Source organism: Ambystoma mexicanum, chromosome 3p, assembly GCF_040938575.1.
Source record: "Ambystoma mexicanum isolate Mex_15411 chromosome 3p, UKY_AmexF1_1, whole genome shotgun sequence".
NCBI lineage: Eukaryota > Metazoa > Chordata > Amphibia > Caudata > Ambystomatidae > Ambystoma > Ambystoma mexicanum.
The window spans coordinates 1,021,403,497-1,021,427,706 of NC_090925.1; the positions used below are offsets into that span (position 1 = coordinate 1,021,403,497).

At 42.7% G+C, this 24,210-nt stretch overlaps 1 protein-coding gene across 19 annotated transcripts in view; it reads right to left on the bottom strand.

The window, feature by feature from the left end:
- The window catches only part of PTPRT (protein tyrosine phosphatase receptor type T), a 2,174,878-nt gene that overhangs the window by 185,126 nt on the left and 1,965,542 nt on the right, over positions 1-24,210 (bottom strand). For all 19 annotated transcript variants that reach the window (XM_069652359.1, XM_069652348.1, XM_069652364.1 and 16 more), the window contains one exon: positions 8,802-8,889. In XM_069652359.1, the coding sequence (XP_069508460.1) occupies positions 8,802-8,889 (88 nt within the window). The remainder of the gene's footprint in view (positions 1-8,801; positions 8,890-24,210) is intronic.

Genomic DNA, 24,210 nt, shown 5'->3' on the forward strand with positions numbered 1-24,210 from the left:
ATAAAACCACAGCTTTAAAAACGTTGTATTTATGTTTGCGGTCGCTTTTGAAGCGACCACAAACATAAATACAATGTTATTGTGTTGGAAAACGCTGAGGTTTTTCTTTCCGAGTTTTTCAGGCTCCTCCGGCTCGGACATTTCTGATAGTCCATGATTGTGGCATGACATCTTTTAGCAGTTCTGCTCTCCGACTTATCTTTGGGTCGCAGATTTTTTTCGGGAGCAGGCCTAGTGACATTTATTGCAGCTATGTGTGGATGGTTTGTAACTAAAACTGATGGATATAAGCCTGTTTGTGGGCATTTTTCCAAAAAATCCATTGAGTTTGTTTGTATCGAGTGTGGTAACATGTTGTTATGTTCTGTGACTAATGGCATTTTGCAGGGGCATTGGGTAGAGGATGCTGCCATTGCGTTGTTTGGCCGCATCCATTTGACTGATTCTCGTAGAGCCTCCATTAGATCATCTTTTACTGATTGATCTTTGGAGACGTGGTCTAATTGTCGGCGCTGCCATAGCCTTATTTGGTCTGCTTCGATGTTCATCCTTTGTTCTAATGCGTCACTGAAAGCTTCTAAGTTTCCTAGCGTGATCATTACGTTGTTTAGAAGCAAGGTTTGATCCTTTATAGTGTCATGCAGTGACTCACATACTTTAATAAAGTGAATAAGAGCCATTGACGAAGCCGCCAAGACGTCGTTGTAAAATTGGATGGCAGCAGCCGCCGATAGATTTGACTTTTTTCCACCGTCAGAGAGCATATCAGCTGCTCTTGAGCTCTCGTTTTCTCCTAGTGCGCTAGACGGTGCACAACTGTTATTGCCTCTTCAATAGAGTCAGATATCTCCAAGTTGGGAACTGAACAATCTGGAAGTTTTTGGAGGTGTCCAATGAATCTCGGGACTGGAAAAACGACATAGGTTTCTGGAGGCTTGCTGAGAGTGGGGTACTCGCTTTTGCCTGCAGCATTTTTACAGATTGTGGCGTCAGGGCTTTGATTTTCCCATTGTTTTTCATTTGAGTGACGTTTTTTGTTTGAGGTTTCAAAAAATTGGTGCTAAGTTTGTCTTTAACTATGTTATAGTCCACCTTGAGCCATTTGGTCAGACGAGCTGCACGAGCAGCTTAGTCAAGATATGGATTTTGAAGAGCTGGTGGTCGAGGAGCGCAATCGTGAAACCTCAGTGAGTATGTTTGTCGTCTTTGCCAACACTATTCTTGGAGCTATTGCAAGCTTCTCCTTAGATGTAGAGCAGACCTGTTTTGTGACACCATGGGTAGCAACCATTTTACTCACAGTTGGGCGATCAACCAAGCTTTTTATCTCTTCCTTTCTTTGTTTGGCAGCGATGTTGTTGAGTTCAAAAATTTAACTTTGTCCATTTGTTTGCGCTGCCACCTTTTTCAACATAAGAGATCCCTTGTCGCCGGTTATTCTTTCGGGCTGTGCCTTTGTTTTTGTGGCTTCAAATGTCGCGTTGTATTTCTTTGATTCAGCCCTTGGCGAAATTGCTTCTAGTATTTCATTGTCAGTTACGTCAAAGGGGGACATAATGTTGTGTTTATTTCAACTGAGCCCACGTTTGTGGTGTTTTTGACTGAGATGACATCTCCTGTTATGTGCTGAACAACTCTTGGGACAGATATTGTTAGAAACTTTATATTGGAAACTGTTTCCTCCAATACTGTAGCACTTTCTGCACCATTCAAAAAGCCTGATGTCGCGGAAGCTGCAGTGGCGAACGTGGACAAGGAGGGTATTGACACTAAATTTTCAGGGAGCGAGTCAGTCTCTGAGATGTTTTCAGTGACATTGAAGCCTTTTAAGACGGAAGTTGCTTTTTTTACCTTCAGCTGGGAGCCGGCAGTTTTTGACATGGCCCATGGTTTTTGTAAGCGCCGTCGCTGCAAGGATTTTCCTCGAGTGGGGGACCGGCGTCAGATGTCATTTTTCTCACGGCACCTCACGTGACTCACGGTGGACTGTGGCGGACTGTGGCAGACTGTCAACTCTGATTCCAACTCTGCGCGGCTCTCCACGCGTTCCTCTGGTTTATATAGGGTTTTTATGGGGTGGAGCTAAGAACTGAGCTGAGCTAATTGAAGCAACAGCACAACAGCGGAGCTCAGTGAACCATGGATTTCAAAAGTACCAAACACAAGGAGTCAAGCCGGTTCGCTGCTGCTCCTCTCAACGTAAACTGTGACAGGCTGTCAACTCTGCTTCCAACATTTTCCATTTTGTCATTTTATCATTTTGGAGATGCTCAAGATTTCCATTTTGTTTTCTTCCACACTGCTGATGGCTGTAGTGTGTCCTGGGTGTCGATTGCAGGTGCTCTGGCAGGTTCCTTCCCCAATGCCCAGTTTTGTGGCTCCTATTTCTCTCTGAAGAGGCCTGAATCTGGACTTGTACCCTGGGTTACATACAATCACTACAGAACCCCCCTGTTTGAAACTAGGCACAGTCTCCAGTGTCTCCGGTGTTCCCAAGGCCCCATCCACTTCATTGAGAGAGTACAGGGCAGCCCTACTGGGACAGGGTGTTTTTTTAAAAAATGTATTTCTGTTTTCGATTGGTGGACGTCTAAAATACTTGTCTGCTCATTGTAATGCCATAGCTGTTGCGGCTGGCGGTATTTTCCATGTTCCACCCCACCTTTGTGGTTACTTTCTCTATCCCATTTCACACTCACTCTTCTATGTTTGTTGCAGTCTCTCTCTCTCTCTCTCTCTCTCTCTCGCTTTCTCTCTTTCATGTATGATCCTCTTTGTCCACTTATCCATTTTCTTACAATGCATCTCCTCTCTCTTCCCAATGAGTGTGCTCTCTTTCCATTGACCATTTGCTGACTGCTGCCCTGTACTGCTTATCCCTGGAGCTGCCAGCTACTCAACCAGCTTGTTTCCGCACGTCTCCCTTGCAAGCACACTCTCTTCCTTCTTTGCTCTCTCACTTCCTCTTGTGTATTCTCTCTCTTATATCTCTTTCCCTGGTATGCACACTCTCTCTTGCCAAGTGTGTTCTCGCTCTCTTGTCTCACCTGCTCAGAGTCTCTCTCTCTCTCATCTCTCTCTCTCTCTCTCTCTCTCTCTATCTATCTCCTCTTCCCTTTCCCTCTCTGAGAACTAATTCCCTACCGCTACATCCCCTGCTCCGACACACTCTCTCCCTTTACTCCCCCTTGCTCTCGCTCGCTCTCTCTGTCTCTCGCGTGCTCTCTCAGTACTCCTTCTCACATACCCTCTCCTACTCTCTCCCTGTGCACTCTCTCTCATCACCTCTAATGGACAGTAATATACCCATATATATATCCAATCCCAAAGGAACTTAAACTTTCATTCTCTCCCCTTTCTAAATGTTCCATCCATCCTTCCAGCACCATACCTTCACCCGTTGATCTATTCTCATAATCACTAATTCACTAACCACACCCCACTATCTCATTCATCAATCCTCACATTTATATTTATTTATCTAACCCCCCTAAACACTCTCCCTTCACCACCTTCTTTGCCTTCGAAACATCCTTTATGTGCCTAAGTATGTCTTTGTGCATGAATACAGAACATGTTTTCGTTATGCAAAAGCCTACCCTACTGGCTTTCTCAATGTTTGTTGTGAAAGTGTTCTAGGAGGATAGTCGGAAACCTGTCTACAATGCTGAAGATGCCTCACAAGCCTCTGTGTAACATGCTTTGACAGACATTTAAGCCAATCCTCACTGGCCTACCCTCTCTCATTGCAAGATGCTCAGACACTCTAGCAAGACAAATGATAACCGTGGCCGGGAGACAGAATCAGAAACTTAACTCCAAATGGCAAAATAATTCACACACAAATTTACGCTGGTCCCTGAAAGGGCTGGTACACTGTCAAATGATGACAAACCCACATGCCGAGAGCTAATGTTTGCAGGTTGTTTTTTTTTTCCTGGGAAAGCTTACTCCCCAGTTCACCGGACTCAACTCTAAGATCTCCTGCCACCTTGCACTACACACACAAACTCCCCCAAAAGATGACCATCACAGGCTAGCCGAGAGCATAGTAAGACTAACTGTAGCACAACTAAGCTCTCCTCGTTAACCCAGTCACATTCCCCCACATCAGCGGTTACCAGACCCAAAGCACTGTAGTCTATCGGATCCTGGGCTCTTGCCTATGGATAACATACTCCCATAGTCTGCAAAACCAATAGAAAGCAAATTGAGGCTCAGGAAACAGGTACGTCCGACCTACACCATTCCTCACCACAGGTTTCAAATCTGCCTTTCCCGCTTTCCCACTAATGAACCCTGACCCCATTGCTTCTCCATAATGCCTATACAAAAGCCATCACTGTTGCCTTTGTTAGTACTTCTTTTTAAAAGGACTGAAGTGCAATTAACAGGTGCAAAGGTACACATCTGCCTTATTCTAATTACAATAGGAAGTCATTTACATGCACACTTGAGTCATTACATTTCAGAAGACTGCTTAGAAATAACACTGACTGGCCCTATACAACACAGATTTTGACATGACTACATGATAGAAGTAGCTAAAATCCAAATAATTGACATTTCCTAAGCACTCCCATAATGAACATGGTGATGACATGGTAACAGTAGGGAAATGGTGCAAGCACCAAATCATATGATGTCAGCGCATCCACAATGCCTACCTATTACCTACACACAAGCCTAAATAATGGCCTCCGTTAGTACTTGTTTTTAACTGGCCATAAGTGCAAGAAACAGATGCAAAGGCACACTCCTGTCTTAGTTTAATTGCAACAGGGCATGCACAATCATGGCATTACATAACAGAAGACTGCTAAAAAATAACACTGGTTGGCCTTGTACAACACAAACTTTGGTGTTGCTTCATGATACAGTATACTTTATACAGATGAGTTCTTCACCAATTTATCCTCATGTATGTGTTAAACTTGATGTATAAGTAAGAGATGGTCTTCATACAATATGTTTCAGAAAGATACTTCAGGATACTGTTATCTTGTAATTCCTGCTGATATAATGCCATTTATATATCTATCTATCTATATATATATATATATATATATATATATATATATATATATAGATATATATATATATATATCTTCAAATGAAATTGAGATTGGTCTACTGAGTATAACCAAGGGTTAACCCAATTGGTGGATGTGCATTGCAATTTGTCACGGATGTGACTGCCAAGTGTGCATGTTGATTTTGTGTTTTCATTGTGTTTATGGTTTAGCGTTCACGCTTGTGGGTGAGCAAGGGAAATTGCAGGGTCGCAACTGGGGCATAACAGTTCGCTAGAATTCCCACGAGACCAAGGTCAGGTGCACAGGACTGCTCCGGGTTGGGAAATGGATATATATTTTTTTCAATTGTATATGGTTACAAAATTAACCTTTCACAAACAAGCAACATATTTTTAAAACGATGAATAGAAGCCAAAATCTTAAAAATAAATCCATTAAATCCATTACAGATAAACTAATTTTTCAACCTTCAACTCTTAAAAAGCAGAAAAGAAACAGAGAAAAAAGGAAGAAGAAAGAGAAAGAAAGAGAAGAGGAGGAAGAGGAAAGGGGGCAAAACAGAGGAGAAGGGGGCTTGGAAATGGATATTCAGGGACTTAAGATGGGTGGAAGGGGTGTGAGTGGTTGTTCACTAGAGCACTGGCAGTCTTGGAGAATGGTGATGCCATGGAGGATGAGGTTGTATTGTTTTTCTACAGATGGCTATGTATGTCCACCATCATGTTTGTATCAAATATAAAACATTTGTACGGCAATACCCTGATACTGTAGGCAAGAGGAGATGCACTGAATGTATGTTTGACACATCTGACAAGTGTGCATGTCATTTATATGTGTCTGCATGTTATTCAGTGCTCATGTGTTCTACATGTAAAATATAGCAGAACCCTCAACTGTAGACAGTTGCCCCAGGGGTTGATGACTATGTCAATACTAATTCCCCCTCGTGTGCTGCAACCCAAAGATTACAGCCAGCTGAGTCCCTCAAACAGGTTGGTCCACCTGTCACACAGTCATTGACGTAGCAGTCATTTCTGCATCTGAACACAATGGTCTGAATGATTTGTATAATGTTTTAAACTAATCGTCTTTGCTAGTAATTGAACAGTCACATGATTATGATGACTAATTACATACAATGTACTGCTCTTTTTTATTTTCATGTTTGCACAGACTATGGTCTTCCGAAAGGGCCTTAACAGCATGTGCAATGCTGTTAAGCTTTATACAAATATCAAATAACATAACATGTGCATTTCATGAATGATGTGCAGGTCAAGTGAGTGTGTCTGCACACTGTTTGTCTAAGTGTATTGTTCACTTTAAGCAATGTCTGTGCTCTTTCTACATTAGGGTTGTATGTGCATTGTAAACCCCTGTGGGGAGAACTTTTTTTTCTTCAAAGAATTACATAGAGCGTACAATATAAATGAGGGGATGAGAACAGTAGCAGCGGTGAACAGATTTGGAGATATGACGCATTTTCAATACGCACAAGTACATTCACTCTTGGCTTTAAAACATACTAATAGCATGAACCGTATTTGCAAAATGATCGTTTTCAATGATTGCTGTGGGCTAGGTTCATGGCTCCCACGGCGCGTGTGTGTCTCCTTGCTCTGTCAGACCCCTTTGCTCTAGTTGCATTGCCTCTGGCCCATGTGCATGTCTTCCCCATGATCACCTCTGTCAGTCCTGCACACGCCTGACGGCGCTCTGAGGCTCACTGGCAGCGTGCATGGGTTCCATTACTTGTATGACATGCGTCTGGCTCTTCAGATTCCTCTGCTTTCCGGTACACTAGCTGCAAGCGATGCTAGGAATCTCGGGCCTGGCGTGATGGGCTCTTTCTCTCAGTCTCTGTAAACCCCCTAACAAACCCCCTATTATGATGATCAACGTGACCAAATAACCTATGTCTTACATATGGATGCCCCATGACCTCATTTTCCACAGGACACATATTACAAATCCGAGAATAAACATTGACATGCCTACAGAATGTCAGGCGTTGTCATTCTGAATATCAAGATCAAGCAGGCATATGCTCACACAGAATCACATATGCACACCTGCATGCTCACAAGTGCACAGATGCATACACACACCTTTTCAGTGGTAACATACATAAGCAAGCATGTCTCATGTTGAAAGTAGTAGATGTGGGCTGTGCACATGCATGCAGATAAATACATGCACGCTCCACCATCATGCAGCCCATACATACACACACTGAGTTTGGATGTCTGATTCTGAGCACTACAGAATGCAATCATGCACACTGAGACATACATTTCATAGTGGTGATGCAATAGCACATGCACACAAACGTAGCATTTGGAGGCTGGATTCGGAAGGCCCAAGAGCAGACACTCACACATGAATCCTGAGAGAGTGGTTTCATTTGAGACATTCTGCTGTGCATGGACACGAGCAAGGCGTCCGAGGTCTGAAAATGGAGCAACTTAACCCATCCTTTAACTGATGCACAGGCCGCTGCAGGTGCCGGGACCCCAACTCCTCCCTTTCAGAGGATGGCCGCCATGATTGGGAGATGCAGCCCCTGTGACCAAACCTCCCTCCCTCCCATCAGAAGTGGCTGTGTCAATATGGCCTCTGATGAGTAAGAGTTCGTCTAATTGCTTGTTCCCCAGTTTCCCCTGCCCTCCACTCTGCCCAGGCTTCTTCAAGACAGTGCCAGTCCTGGCATGTCCTCTCCCAGTGACTGAACATGCTAGACTAGTTACATGAACACCAATCCCCACTTCTAACCGGAACATTCCCAACATAAGGACATCTCACAGTGGCCTCCTTGCACATTCCAAAGGAGCTTAGCAACGCACTGCTGTCCTCTCCTTCCATCTTTCCATCCTGGATTCCCTGGGCTGGCCCTTGTGGTCCTTATGGGCAGCTTCTGAGATCTCCCCTCCACTTCCCCACTCCAACCCATGGGATGGTTCTGTGCCTCTAAAACCCATCCCCTTCCTACATCTGGGCCAGTTGTGGGCTCTCCCTACTCTCATCTTCCCCATCCCTAGGGTGAATTATAATGATAACGATGAGTTATTTGTATAGCGCTTTCACCAAAGCACTTAACATTGAGCATTTGAATACAATTATCAACCAACTGAAGTCCTCGGAAGGGTAAATGGCTGAGTTGGCTTTGCCAGGATTTGAACCTGCGAACGGCAGCTCACACACAGATTGCAGAAGTGAGCGCTCAACCAACCGAGCTATCTTACCAAATCTTTTAAGATCTGCTGTTGAATCTTATCTCCCCTTGCTCCCCACCCCGTTAGCACTCCTTTGCTGATTGACGGCTATCTCATCCTCTCCTTCCCACCATCTATCTACCCCTCCGCTGGATCTGCGCTCCACTCTCACCCGTTCCCACCGGCCCTGGGCAGGTTCTGCTTAACACATGGCCATCGACCTTCTCTGAAACTTGGACTGATTCTGGGCTATATCGCTGAGCTTGCCCGTCCATTGCTTCTCCTACTGCTATCCTCATTGCTCTTTTGCTCATTTTGCTTTTCACGCCATGCACCTTCTTTGCATTGCAAAGGACACAGAAATCGGATTTCCACAACCATATAAATACCTTCTGCTGGCAACAATGACAACACCAACCATGTTAGAAACAGCACAGAGGGTGCAGTTTGCAAGGTATAGAGCACACACACGACCCCTTCAGTGGTCCCAATTTGGCTCAGTGCCGTTGAAGAGCATGGCGACCCTTTAAGCGCAACGTGAACCAGCACTTACAGGAAATGATGTTACCATATCTGTTCTTATTGCGGTTCTCGTCCTCCTTGGCTGTCTCCCAGGATGCCGTCTGTCCCTCGGGAAGTGCCTGCATAGTGAGGAGAGATACACAGCCAATTAAGAACAGCTAGATCCTTTGAAGTCGTTTTTTTGTGCAAAACAAGTTCGAATTGTACATCAAATGTAATCAGTTTGCGTATTTGGATGGCAGACTTTTTTTTTCGTTTTTTTTTTTTTAATTTTTTTTTATAACATGGTGTTCTTGGTACAGAACAAGCCGCCAGAGCTTAATGGCAAGCTGAAAAATGATGACATGTTCAAATATCGAACGAAATATACTTTTGGAATGTATATCAGAAAAAGCATGCAATACGTTTGCTAATTCCAGAGAACCTCAACACTTAGGGTTAATTTTATACAAATGTGGTGATTGCACTGTAATTCACCGTGTTAAATGTTCTTGGTTTGCACTATAAAACGCAATGCATGTCTGCCAATCCGGGATAGCCTGTGCTTACCCGCACAGTCTGTGCTGTGTAGTGCAAAGGAACATAAGTGGTTTCCGCAATGGACGCATGCGGGAAGCCGTTTCAATGGATTCCCTGCTAAAAGCTTATGGATACCACAGACACTCAATGGTTGTCTGCTATCATGGAAAAAAGCAGATATGCTGGAAGGAAACCCTTTGATTACAGGCAGGTGGAACTGGAAGGGTAGGTAGAAATGTTAATCCTGGTTTGTGCCCCTGCTCTACTGCTAAAATCATCCAAATCTCTGGGAGTGCTAACACGGGCGTAAAAGCATGCACGGCTATGTCCCACATCTTTTATTTCAGCTCTGAGGTATTGCAAAAGGACTTCCTTAGTGTCCTTGCGAATGTGATAATAGCAACTATCACTGGGAATGGGCAGAGTGTCTTGTTCTTCCCTTGACAGTCTCTCACTGGACAACCTGAGGGTTCTCTGGAGAGATGAGGTGTCTATTGGGAACAAATGGTGTGGCTATTCGTTCCTATGCATCCGTTTCTTGTCAGGAGCAATTATTTTTAATATAATATTCACTTAATTTCTTCCAATGTAGTGGGAGTCGGTTGCATTTATTTATATTTAAAAAAAATATATTTTTTTCAGAAAACTGGCTCTACATTTAAGGAAAAAAATAGGTTTTCATCACCAGTGGTCCACATGTTTTGTATGGCGTTGTTTTCAATGGGGATGGAAATCTAGGCAAATATGGATTAATCGACACTGCAGGTTTTGTAATGCATTCAATAACTAATGATGAATACCTTACTAGTTGATGGTAGATCTCTTTCTTCGTCTGGGTCCTCCCTCTGGAACAGCCTCCCTGCCTCCCTGAAACTTGAGGAGAAACATCTCTGGTTCCGGAAGCACCTCAAGACCTTCCTCTATGCTTCTGCTTTCTACCCCCCACTCCCCCGCTGAACTCCTGACTGAAACTGCACTGGTCACCTGGCTACTCTCTGATCTCGGGCTCAGGTCCCCTCCCCCGCCAGCCGCACACTTGCACTGCCTGCCGGGCAACCCCTGCACTTGGGGGCTGTTTCTGTATCCCTACAGTCCCCACCAGCTCTTGACACTTGATGTCTGCACTCAACCTGCATTGCCACAAGCTGGCCTCACTTTTACCTACTATTTTTATTTATTTTATTTACTTTTACTGTTGATCCTATGTATTGCACTGTCCCCTCCCCCGCAATTTCCATTCCCCCCTCCCCTGCACTTGCCCGGTCTCAATATCACCTGCCTAGTAATATCGTTGTCTCTGTCTTTGCTCTTTTCTCCCTCCCTTGCCTCGTTGCATTTTGAAACACTTGTTTATAATGTTATAAATGCCATATCATATCATGTAATCCCCAGACACATTCATCGTTCATTCATTCAATGTTGATTGTACATTCAATCGTTCATTTCAGTTAGTATCAATGTTCCCTTCAGCTTATTTTGAAAGTAACTTTTCGTCTGCAATGTGTAAGAATGTGGTTACCAAAGCAGTACGTAAGATACATCAAAAATGGCGTCCGTCCGGAGACGTGACTATTCTCCATTGACCCTCATCATCCACAGAAGATCAGTACGCGCTTGAACGTCACCAATGGTTGACACATCCAGTCCTCCCCCTGTTGGTAAGGGTTCCTTTAGATATCCAAGGGCAGTCCGCACAATGAAATGCATTGCAGCTTGTCTAGCAGAACCGAGTGAGAATTTGTTCAGATTGTAATTCATCTAGTTCGTGTTTTTGGTTAGAGACATGATGAAACCTATCAGAGATTCCGGATCCTAAACCGCCCAGCGTTTATACGAAACAAAAGCAAAACTCTTCACGTTCGGACACTGATATGATATTCATATATTTTTTAAACTACACATTTAAGCAGATCCTGTGTAGGTCTGCCATGTTGTCTCCTGCAAGTTGCGGTCCATCAATGAAAATGTAGTCAGGGCTGGAAACGGCACGCAAGGTAAGCTGGCAAACCGTCCGAGGAAGATTGGCCTGACTACATAAACTAGTGAGGGATTCAGAACATGTGGGAACAGGTTGGGGGCCTTCACCACCTCTCCAGCATGCATCACTTCAGGAACAGTCTCCTTTCCCTGTTTTTTTGCCTCACGGAAGGTTTGCTCGTAACTGTTGCATAATGCAAATTGAGAAAAGGTAGCTGGCCGGTCCATTTCCAGCTCAACAAGAGTTTACTACATTCAATACCCTCTAAAATGCATTCAAAATGTCACATACATATGAATTGTATGGGGGAGGCCTCAGAGTAACAAGATTTAAACAAAATCAAAACGTTCAAAGAAGCTATTATGTTCAGCATAGTCCTTGAGATGGGCATAGCTCTGTGGGGGGCGGTGTACAGAGGAGTCCTAGCAACGGCGCTGGATGGCTTCTAGGTTTCCCCAATTCCTGCCTGTATTGCTATGTAGAGCAGAGGATCAAGCATCAGTGGGAATCCTCGTCACTGCTGTCGGGCAGTAGTGCTTGTCTTTAATGACCCACTGTGGGTGTTTTATGATATATGTCTGTGAAGGTAGAGGATATAACACGTCCTGGCATGGGGTGTGGGTACCAACAGGGCGTTCTCATTTCACACCTCTCTAGGTTTGTATAGGTCATATAGATTCGATTTCAAAAACTCATTCTATTTTAGGCCCAAATAAACTAAAACCAAAGATGGATTGTGCTGAAAAAGGGACTTCGGGCTCCATTCATGAAATTTGTTGTATGGTGCAAAGTGACTTTGCACTGCTGAAAAGTGGCTTTGCACTGCCGACACAAACTCTGATTCATGGGACTGTGCACAATGTATGTTTGCAGTGCAAAGTCAGAGCAAAGTCACTTTGTACTGCAGAAATGGCCACTTGCACTGACTTTGCACTGCAAACATTAACTTTGCACAGTTCCATGAATCAGGATTTGTGTCGGCAGTGCAAAGTCACTTTTCAGCAGTGTAAAGTTGCTTTGAACGGTGGAAAAGATCCATGAATTGGGCCGTAGACTTTTCAAATCTGATTATTGCTATCATCAAAGTGTTATATCACCTATTAGCTTTTCACTTCCTCCATTACAGTAATCGGGACAAGGGGGGCGATGCTATCGAAAGCAGAGGACGAGTCCAGCAGTGCTAATAGGGATGACTCCTCCCCCTTCCTTGTTCTTTTACAAGAGTTGAGTTTTCCTGATAAGTCATGCCAGGAAGTATCAGTCCATCCAGCCATGTTCACTCATGTCCACTAGTCACTCGGGATCAATTTCCTTCCAAGATATATCTGTATACGGGTTGTGACAAATGTGCACAGGATTTCCAGAGACATAGGGCCTCATTCCGAGATTGGAGGTAGTCATGGCGCTATTTGTGCCATGACTGTCTCCAATAACGGTACCGGCACCAGTCTTGTTCAATGGGGACTTACCTGTGTAGTCCGACCGTTGCGGGACCGATAAGTCCCCATTGAAAAAACCATTGCCCATTCCCATTTGAGCCCCCAAATCGCTCAATGGGAATGGGAAAGTAGCTAATAACGGTACCGCAATTTGCAGTACCGTTATTAGCTCTGAAGGCATTGAAGGAGGGACCCGCTAAGGGAACTCGTAGTAGGGCGGTAAGGGATTACCGGCACCGCTCTCCTTAACGGTGCCTGGCATCCCTTACTGCCCTACTCATAATGAGGCCCATAGAAACTTAGATATTGTACTAAACGCAGAGAGGTTGCTTCAGGGAAACAGAATGCTGCATTAAGAGTTCTTAACCAAATGCTTAATGAAGTGCAGACATCGTCGCCAACCTCAGTCTGCAATGTTTGGATTCTTTATGTACCGCTAAGTTTAAACCTCAGACAGTGGAAGGCTCACATTTGAACTATACCTTTGCCGCAAACATTAAAATAAGGCCCAGCAAATCTCTAGAGTTCTGTAATCATCTGCTTGCCTTTGCTTGTTGCTTTACTTCTGTGCTTTGCTTTGTCTGTTCTTGTTGTTAATATGAGAGGCAGGGATGCACATTATCATTACTCTTATCATACATATTGCAACGAGCAATCATATTAAAACAATGGCTGAGTATGTACTCATGTGCAGTCCTTGAGCTATGAAACTGTAGATCAATCTCCTTCACAAGGAAAGGCCCCTCTGGAGAATTTAGAAGATGTTATGCAGTTCAGTCATTATCTGATTTAATCAACTGAAAATCTAGCTTCTGCACCCTCCAGATACACGTCTTTCTGATGACCCTTTTAAGTATAACAATATGCAATGGCTCAAGATTTCTCATTTCCGCTTCTTCAACTTCAATTAATCTGCTATCATTAGCTCTTGCTTAAGATATGTTTCTTGACAGTCTCTACCAAGGTACAGTTGACAAATCACATGTCGACTATCAGAGCCCAAATATAGACACCTGAATAATCTACGGTCCACCCAAGTGTGTGTCAAACCATCCTTAGAATTCCAGTTAGCTTGGCCCCCGCGCATGCCTTCCCTGTCACCCCCATCTCAAGACATGCAGAAGGTCTTTTAATTTTGGATTATTTTTCTCTGGTGTGCACAATGCAATTGTCTTGTGACAAAGCTTGTATCCCTACTCCAGACTCCATAAATGCAATAATGGATCTATCTGATCTGAACTCCATCAACATTTGCCAAGAAATGCTTCTATTGTCTCCTCTATATAGGCAGGCGGCACCAAGACCAAGGTGAATTGTGCCATAGGACCTTGGCAATTATAATATTATTTTGAGACCTACTAGACTACATTCTGTCAAGCGTGGACTCATGTTTTAATGTGTGCAGCAATGAATTACTGCACTTAATAATATGTTACAGCACTGAATCCTGTGAATCTTGTAAAGACATATAGGGCCCGGTTCATGGAATATTTGCCCGGTTTAAAGTGAATTTGCACTGCTGAAAAGTGACGTTGCACTGCCGACACAAACCTTGGTGACTTTTCCCGGACTTTGCAATGCAAATTCACTTTGAACTGGGCAAATATTCCATGAATCGGGCCCATAGTATCCATTATTATGAGAGGCATCAAGATAAATTGCTAGGGACATTTTTCTTAGTCTCTAATTCTAGCGAACAGAGATATCACCTTATTGGTTTTACATTGTGTATCTTTGGAGTTTCGAGAGGTTTGGCAGCTAGGCCAGTCAAAGCAACTCTCCAGAAGATGTGAGCCAGATTAAAGGTGCAGTAAATACTTTTGAATATTGCACAATAAGGGAAGGTGCACACATTACATCTGTACAAATATGCAAGATTGTGCAAAGGAAGTAACTTCAAAATATAAAGGAAGTGGACAACAAAATATCTTTTCAGAATATAGTAAAACATGCAGAAATTGGCTCACAGAACAATATCATGTTCCCACAATTCTCAGACGTCCTTTTGGGACGTTACACAAGCATAACAAACAGAATGCCCTCTAAGTCTAATGCTAGGCCTAGCGGTTGATACGAAAACATGGGCCAGTGCTACACAATGGAGGTAAGTAAGGGGCATGAACGAGGGGAACTGAAAGAACTTTGGATCAAAGGGAGGCACAGCAGAAGTATCAGAGGACTCAGGAGAGGCATTCCAGATCAAGAGACACCTGCACGCGTCCCCATACAGGTACTTGCAGGGATGAGTGATGATGTCAACAGCAAGGAAGTACCCCATTGAGTTCTGGATGTATTAGTTCAGCATGGGAGCTCTGCAGCCATGGATTAACAGAGCTAACCCAAAGCGGTGAGTTAGTAAATCCCCAACTGAAGATCCAGATGAAGAAATGAAGACCAAGTCGTTCCTGTGCAAATCCTGCCGCAACGCCTTGGATCAGGAGCCGAGCCAGTCACAATGTACAGCCAGATTGGCAAAGTCTTCAACAGAAGACTATTTGCCCCAAAAGACCAGACTGAGACCCCAGCTGAGTTCCGTGGGACCCATGAAGAAGCACACGTGAGGAAACAGCTGATCAGTAACTGAAGAATACAGATCCAACATTGCTGATCCTAATGAGGATGATAGGTAGTAGTTTGACAAGAGTGTAACAGGAGATGCCACAACTTGAACTTGATCCATAGATGAGTCATTGATCAAAGGGTGAAGACGAGTCAACAGCTACCCTGGGAGAACAGGAGTATAGCAGGACGATGTGTTGCTCAGTTTCAGAGGCCAAGCACTAAGGTGCGTCCTGAGAGTTGCAAAGCCACAAAAACATCTCTTGAAGAATGGATACAGCTAACTACACTTGGTCAGATGAAAGGAGCACTGGACATGGATGCTTAGTTTTAGGAGAGACACTGAGCTTCATTGTTCATTTCAGATTTATTTTGAAAACATTCTGGTGCAGAACATCCACAGTCTCCTCAGGTCAATCCTCTCTCTCTAAATGTTTCAGGATCAAATCCAAGTAGTTGCCATTTTCCTGGTGCAGAGTGTGCGCTTTCTTGCAAAACCCAAGGGCGATGATTAGCCTAAAACATCAATCCCACACACACACATACATGCAACATTTTAACATTTTGCAACCAGACAACTAATGCTGGTCATTTCACACACATTTCGACAGTGATTCTCCAGGGATAACTCAGGATATGTGGACTTCAAGGGATTCCAGGACATTCAATCTCTGCTGTTATTCCCAGGTATCCTCCCACATTCCTAGGTGAGCTCCTGACTGGAACTCACATCATAAAATGACCCTAATTGATAATTAATGTCCTCCACCCAATCAAACTCAAAGGGCAATAAAGTACTGTTAAAGTACACTGCCATTAGACCCAAACCAGTGCAACAGTCTGGCTCAGCGTACTGATGCAAGGAGTCTATAGGGCACCTTGCCATTAGCCTTGATCTTTTGAGCCTAGAAGGTTCACTAAAGAGCCACAAACATATAAATGTTTCATTCCCAGGGAGACATGGTTCAACCATAAAGGGAATAATCAACATGACACCATAAAGGACATGCAAACAGTGTTAGAGACTGTGACGATCCTCCATATGGCATCACTTCCCCCTAGCGGGGAGCCCCCCCTTTTGTTGAGGCTAGGGAGATGCAGCCACTAACCAATAGTCCCCGTAGTGATTGTAACATGCGGGAGGACCTCATGGGGAGGAACTCCCCTCCTGTGGATAGGGATGTGAGTCTGGGATATGGTCCCTTTAATTCCTGAACCCACAAAGTAATACCAACACCCAAAGCTTCTCTAGCTAGGATACAATCTGAGAACATGTGTTATTGTAAACTGTCAGTCAATCTCGCTGTAATGTGTACAAGGATGAAGAAGAACCCGAGCACGATACAATCAAGTAGCAAGAGTGCTCAACTGTTTTCAATCAAACTGACGTTAGGCTGGGACAGTCCTGCTATTTATATGAAACAGCAAAGAAGGACTTTCTTCTGTTCTGAATCTGGAAGGAGAACTTGGAGTGCAAGGATGATGTCAAGAAGCCTGCATGATTGAACCTGGGCTTCGAAAGACTGCAACGAGGCAGCTCTCCAGTGTAGAAGAGAGGAGCAGTGAGATGTGCAGACTGTGTCTTGCAATTTGGCTCGAAGCCAGTGCACTTGAAGAAGAGAAAATGAAAGGTGGTGGCATGACCTGTCATCATGAGTGGACAGTGCAGTCTGAGAACTGCTCACAGAACACCAACTCTGGCCTACCACAGAGCGGCCCAGGCAAATGTATGGGGTGCACGAGAAACTGTGGTGGTGGTGTTACCTGTAACGGGTCGACCGTCTGGTCTGGAAAGTGTGCTGAGACTGCAAGCAGTATCTGGCCACGAAGACAAGCAGGACTATGAAGAGAAGCAGAAGTGTAAGCAGAAGGTGGAAGAACACTACTGCTTAAAAGAAAGTTCAAGGAGGATTCAGGTTGTGGTTAAAAACCCAATAAGACCATTTGCAACATAGGTCATAGTGTAGCAGAAATATACCCCCAAATCACCCCATTTCTTCATATGTCTTCATTTTCATCCCAGAATGAACCTTTACCAAGGTACAAACAAGTGGTCACGAGGTACAATCAGTTTCCTGACTGATTAATTTGGGAATCTAAAAAACTCCACTCAATAAAATTAACCATAACAGAAACCCAATGAGCCATGCATTGAGACAATAATACATTCCTGCACTAAACAGAATCACCAAATCTTAGGAATCTCACAAGGGGCAAGGGCTCCTCAATTTAAAAAATATATATATTTTCTAAAATTAAAATATCCAAACAAAAATAATGCTATGGATGCATCAATGTCATTCTGCTTAACATCAGATGAAGAAACAAATCGAACACCTGCAAAGTAATGATTCATATCATAGTGTGTGCTTGCACATTCTGACTTCCACTCCTGTCTATACAATTCCTTGAATCCTTAAGGTATCTCAATAGTCATGGAAACCTTGCCACTCAGTGAGTTCATTGAAGGACAATACATTTGATTCTCGATAAAGGTCCTGGAATATTTCACTCTATTTATTTTTGATTTTTTTGCTTGTGTCTTTCTTGCATCATTACTAGTAGGTGGTCAGGTATCCATTCACACCACACCATGTTCTTAAATGTGTTCATTTTATGCCAGAATCACAGTTCTCTATGTTGTGTCTATTTTCCGTGGCTAGATCAGGATACTATCAACATTTGCCTCAGGCTTACCTTATAGGCATCACATTAAAAATGAGTGGGAATTGTATCCAATGATTCCATTTTAAACATTCTTCTTTAGATGCAGTCATCACTTGTGGTTTAGGAATATCTTGAAGGAGGAAGTTGGGTGGGTGGGGGTTCGGTCAGGCAACTTAGCAGAGTGATCCTTCTTGGGATCATTCACTTGATTATAGTCACTGCCAATATTGATGAACCGGTTGGAAAGCATGCTTGTACTATTGGTCCTTGTTATAGACATGTTTCTGATTGGCATTTGGAGAGTACAATGTTGCTAATCTTGCAGGATAGGGTTGTTTGGTTTCTCACTACCTTCATTAACGCAGAAATAGCAAAAGGGCATGTTGTTCAGTAAGCACATTCACCATAGATTGCATTACCATTTGGCAATCAGTGTCTCTGCCCATTGCTATTGCAGACATGTTGAAAGCTAGGTGTTTTCAAAATTTTGTAGCATAGACTGATGTTATTTCAGGAGGTTGAGACGTTCCCCATTTAAAATATATAACATAAGATTAATGTTCTCATTCCCAACCATTTATGAAACTAGTTGAATTTGATAACATATTGAAGAGTGCTTTTATTTCCACTTATTCTGGTTCAATACACTTTGTTCTCCAGGCTATTGGGTTAAGTTTGAATATCTCTCTCTCTCTCTCTCTCTCTCTCTCTCTCTCTGTCTCTCTCTCTCTCTCTTTCTCTCTCTCTCTCTCTCTCTCTCTCTCTCTCTCTCTCTCTCTCTTTCTTTTTCTCACGCTCTCTCCCCATGTCGCTCTTTCTCTCTCTCTTCATCTATCTCTCCTTCTCTCCCTCTCTTTCTATCCATTGCATATCCGACAGAGCACCAAGAGAGCAGGTAAGTGGGAGCATTGTGCGGTTCAAGACCAGATAACATGACATATATATAGCTCTCATTCTCTCTCTTGTTCCCCCTCTCTCTCTCTGTCTCTGTCTCTATCTCTCTCTGTCTCTCTGTCTCTCTCTCTCTCTCTCTTTCTCTCTCTCTCTCTCTCTCTCTCTCTTTCTCACTCTTTATCACTCTTTCTCCCCCTGTCGCTCTTTCTCTCTCTCTCTCTCCCTCTCTTTCTATCTCTTCTTCTCTCCCTCTCTTTCTATCCATTGCAGATCCGACAGGGCACTAAGAGACCAGGTAACTCTCTCTCTCTCTCTCTCTCTTCCTCTTTCTCGTGCTCTTTTTCCACCTCTGAGTGTACACATTTACCTGTGCACATCCATGTAATTTGTAGAACCTAAGGACTGATTTTTCTTTTTTAAATGTTGTCATAAAATGCCACTGGTGTTAAAAAAAAGAGAGTAGAGAAATTCTTGGTGCCTTATTTTTTACCACCTGTGCCATTTTGGCATGTAGAGACACATTGGGCCTCATTAGGAGTCCGGCGGTAACCGAGGTGGTAAAATCGCCTGGTTACCACCGGACTCGTTTTACCATTCCGCCTCCGTGATTCCCAGAATTACCGGGGCATTACAAGCCCGGTTTCCCGGGAATCACGGAGGCGGAATGGTGTTAATCCCCATTCCCATTGAGTCCTATGGGACTCAATGGAAATGGGGATCATGGAAACACTGGTAGCATCTCGTAATGCTGCCGGTGTTTCCTCGTCCGCCTGCAGGCGGGCGGTGTTAAACCCGCCAGGTCAGACCTGGCTGGAACATCACCTCCCACCTGCAGGAGTCGGGATCAGGCGGTCCGGAAACAACGGTGGCGGCGGGTTTACCGCCACCGTTATTTCCAGGCCGCCTAATTTGTAATGAGGCCCATTGTAATGCACACATATGGCCGGTAGCATTGCCTTTCATTACAGGTTGGAAGAGTAATAACAGATACTGGAACCCGGGACCACCTGGTTTCCCATGACCTTTGTCAGCCCTGAGCAGTAAAGCATAAAACACCCACAAAGTGGGTTGCAGATGCAGTCAGGATCACTTCCAGGTGATTGACACCCTACTTAAAATGAGTATGTGATTGTTTCCCATTGTAAGACATTCGGCCTCCCATCGTGTGAACATTGGTAGTGAGAAGGCTAACTTTGGCGATCACCAAAATGTGGCAATATTGGATCACTGATACCAATGACGGCAAATTGTTTTCGGGAGCAGGCTTGCCTTCACCTATGTGCTCCTCAGAGGTGGCTCCCACCATGAAGAATTGTTGAGCAAGGGGTTCAGAGAGCTGCAGGAACAAGGCGTGATCGTCTACATATGTTCAGTTTTACTATTCCAATTATGCCCTTTTGCGTTGGATGTAAGAAATCTGACAATATGTAGAAGCAAGAGCAGAAGCCAGACATAATTCCCATCAGAATCCCAGTAGATGGGTTGGACTTGTCTACTACTTAGTGCCCAATGAGAGCACTGCGAGTCTGGATATCCCTTGATGCCCAAAAGGAGATATGGCTGATTGATTGATTGAAATACTTTATTCGACATGTGTCAAAAAAGCAATCGTATACATACCATCTTCAACACCTTTAGAAGAGATCATTAGTTTTACACAGACCTTGGTACAAAAATTAAAATACTAATACTCTAACATGTTTTCACCATAAGTGAAAGCAGGTATCCCTTAGCACACATATGAAGATTGTATCACTTTGCACATTTTGGAATTCTTTCTCTGTGTAACCAGGCCACATGCACACACTTCTTTGCCGCAAATTACCTCTGGGTTTGTACATGTACACAGCACTCACTCCATAGATTTAAACCTATGATTAATGAACCATTGCACCACCTGCATTAAGGGCGTCTAACGATGCCCCTGCATGCCCCGCTAGGCTCTGATTTGCTTAAAGAAGGATGTAATATTCTAAGGTTTTAAGGTCGCCCCTATTATACATTCTCATAGTATCTCATTGCATATTAGTTAAGGTGTTTGGTGTACTTCACAGGAGACCGAACATCTTTTTTTTTTTAATTTTAATGATTTTTATTGTTAAAATATTGATTTTGATACAGATATCAACAGGTTACAGACTTTGAATAAAACAAGAACCACAAAGAAATGACATAGTAAATGATTTTGATCCTTTGTAATAGTATTTCTATAAGGCTAAGTCATTTGTTAAATTCACAGCGAATGTAAAATGAACTATAATAGATATAAACCGTGTTAATATAACTTGTAGTTTAGAATTAATTATATCACAGGTCTGCAACGAGTGACTTATATGTAGTGAATATAGAGATTTGGGGGGAGACGTACCGGGAGACAGACTTGAGACATATAAGGATAGGTAGGGAAGAGGATAGGGGTGGAATGGGTATATTGGATTATTTCATCAAAATAATCTAATCATTTCAAACATTATCAACTTCTAGCATTTCTGAATAGGTATGGAAATATGAATAATGATGCTAATATAAGGGTGTAAATTTATGTACCATGAGCCGTTGCATTAAAACAGTTAAGATACCTGGTGAAATAATACCATTTAGCATTATATTTAGGAATTGCGTTGTGATTATTGGCCATGCACATCTCTAGTTTATGAGTGTTACAAATGGTGTTCCACCAGATTTTGGTGGAAAGTAAACTAGAGTCTTTCCAGTTAGCCGTAATACATTTTAAAGCTATACAGATGAATAAGTCATAAAGTCTTGCAGAGTCAGATGGGAGATAAGTTGTAATGGCTATACTTCCTAAAAATATGTTAACAAAGGAAAAGGGCACATCAACACAGAAGATACATTTAAGAAGCTTCCAGATTTCCTGCCAAAATTTAACAGTAAATGAACATTCAAAAAACATATGCATATACGTGGCGGGAGATATGCCACATGACCAACATTTAGCATTATAATTCGAATTAGACTTAGCCAATTTGGCCGGAGTAATAAATGCTCTGTGCATGAAGAAATAATAGTGTTGTGATATACTTGCTGATACCGATATTTGTTTGATTTTAGCGAACAGACGATGCCATATTTCATCTTCAAACATGAAGCCCAAATCAAGTTCCCATTTCAGACGTATAGGGCAAATCTTAAAATTTGAGGTGAGCATATTGTAAATTTTAGAGGCTCGAACTTCACCACCTATGGTAAGGTGCATTAGTCTAAGGGCATCTGGAGTAAGAATTTCATTGGAAAATTGGGCAAGTGCATCAAGGCAGGAATTAATTAAGTTGTTATAAAATTGAAAGTCTTTTTTAGGAATGTTAAAAGTGGTGGAGAATTGCTGAAAGGAAAGGACATACGGGTCATCTATAATCTGTTGGATGAATCTTATACCCTTTTGAATCCATGTTTTGCGGTTAAGGATCTTGTTATTAATTACTATGTTCTTATTATGCCATAATAGTGGGGAAAGATGCTTATTAGGAGCTATAGTGTGAGGAAAAAGAAAGGTTTGCAGAGCAGATATTGAGGCTTTAATAGGGTCTGAGATCTTTTTAGTTGAATGTTTGAAAATGTGTATGTAGTCCGTGATTTCGTGTGGTAAAACTACTTGTTTTTCTAATGTACACCAGGTTGGGATATCAGCGGATATAGGATCCATGAACCATTGACGAGATTGTTTTATAAGAAATGCATGATGATATGATTTAAAGTCAGGGAATCTAACTCCCCCCATATCATAGGGGGCTTTCAGTTTCGTCAGGGCAATTCTCTTACTTTTTCCTTTTCCCCATAGAAAATTAAGTAGTATAGAGTAAATGGATTTGAAAAAGGAAAGGGATAATGGGACGGAGAGAAGTTGCAGATAGTATAGTATTATGGGAGTAAGCATCATCTTGATAGTATCTAAGCGCCCCCACCAGGAGAGGTATAGTGGAGACCATTTGGATGTTAGATCCTTGAGGGTGCCCAGTAGTGTTTCAGTGTTGAGTTTGATCGTATTTGGGATAGTTGGGGCAAAACGAAGACCTAAGTATTTGACTGAGCTATTGCACCATTTGAGGCCAAAAGTGACAATATCATGTTTAAGGCAGTATGGATTTAAGGGCATAATTTCTGATTTCTGTGTATTTAATTTATATCCTGATACTTGACCAAATTGTGATAAAATACTCAAGAGGTTGGGAATGTGAAGTTTGGGGTTTTTAATTAATATAAGAATATCATCCGCATATGCAGCTATTTTATTTATTGAAGCGCCGACTTGAATTCCCGGGATGTTTTTGGTAGATCTTATTAATTCTAGAAGTGGTTCAAGAGAGAGGATATATAGTAATGGTGAGAAGGGGCAACCTTGACGCGTTCCTCTCAGTAAGTGAAAGGAGGAGGAAGTTTGACCATTTAAGTAAATAGCCGAGTTGGGGGCAGAGTAAAGCAGTTTGACCAGTGAAATGAATTTTTCACCACAACCATGCCACCGTAGAGTTTGAAACATAAAATTCCAGTCGACACGATCGAAAGCTTTTTCCGCATCTAATGCAATGGCCGCATAGCCTTGTGTATCTTTTTTGTCATTGGCTGCAAGGTTGATGGCGTTTAATAGGAGTCTTGCATTAGAGGATATATTACGTCCTTTTACATATCCTGTTTGGTCTGGTTTAACTAGATTGGGGAGTGAGGATTCGATTCTATTGGCAAGTATTTTGGCAAAAATTTTGCTTTCAATATTGATAAGGGAAATGGGTCGATAGTTGCTAGGAAGAGTAGGGTCCTTGTCAGGTTTTGGAAAAATGATAAGCAAAGCTTCAGAAAATGATCCCGAGGAACATTTTTGTGAGATAAAATATGAAAAAAGGTTTTTGAGCTTAGGTGTTAAGGATTGAGAGAATGTGTTGTAGAATTCTGTAGATAGTCCGTCAGGGCCTGGTGCTTTTCCTTTTCCGAGGCCATGAATGGCTTTGGTAATTTCGATAGAAGTGATGTCTTTTTCTAGATGAGATAGATCAATGTCAGGGTAGGTGGTTCTACTGATGTTATTCAAAAAGGAGTCAATGTTTTCTCTGGGAATAGCGCTTTCTGGAGTATAAAGTTCCGTGTAAAATCCTCTAAAGCATTCCAATATTTCATCAGGCCTATGATGCATCTTGCCCAGCTTATCTTGAATGTGAGAGACTTGAACTTTTTCTTTTTTGGTTTTTAGATAAGAGGCTAACATTTGACCTGCTTTATTAGAAGTTTGATAGATCTTAGTTTTATACTTAAGAATGGTTCCTGCCGCCAACTCAGTAATTTCTTTATTGATTTCAAAGCGTATCTTAATGACTTGTCGTAGATTAGCTGAGTTAGTGTCAGTATAATAATGTTGTTCTGCAATAGTGAGT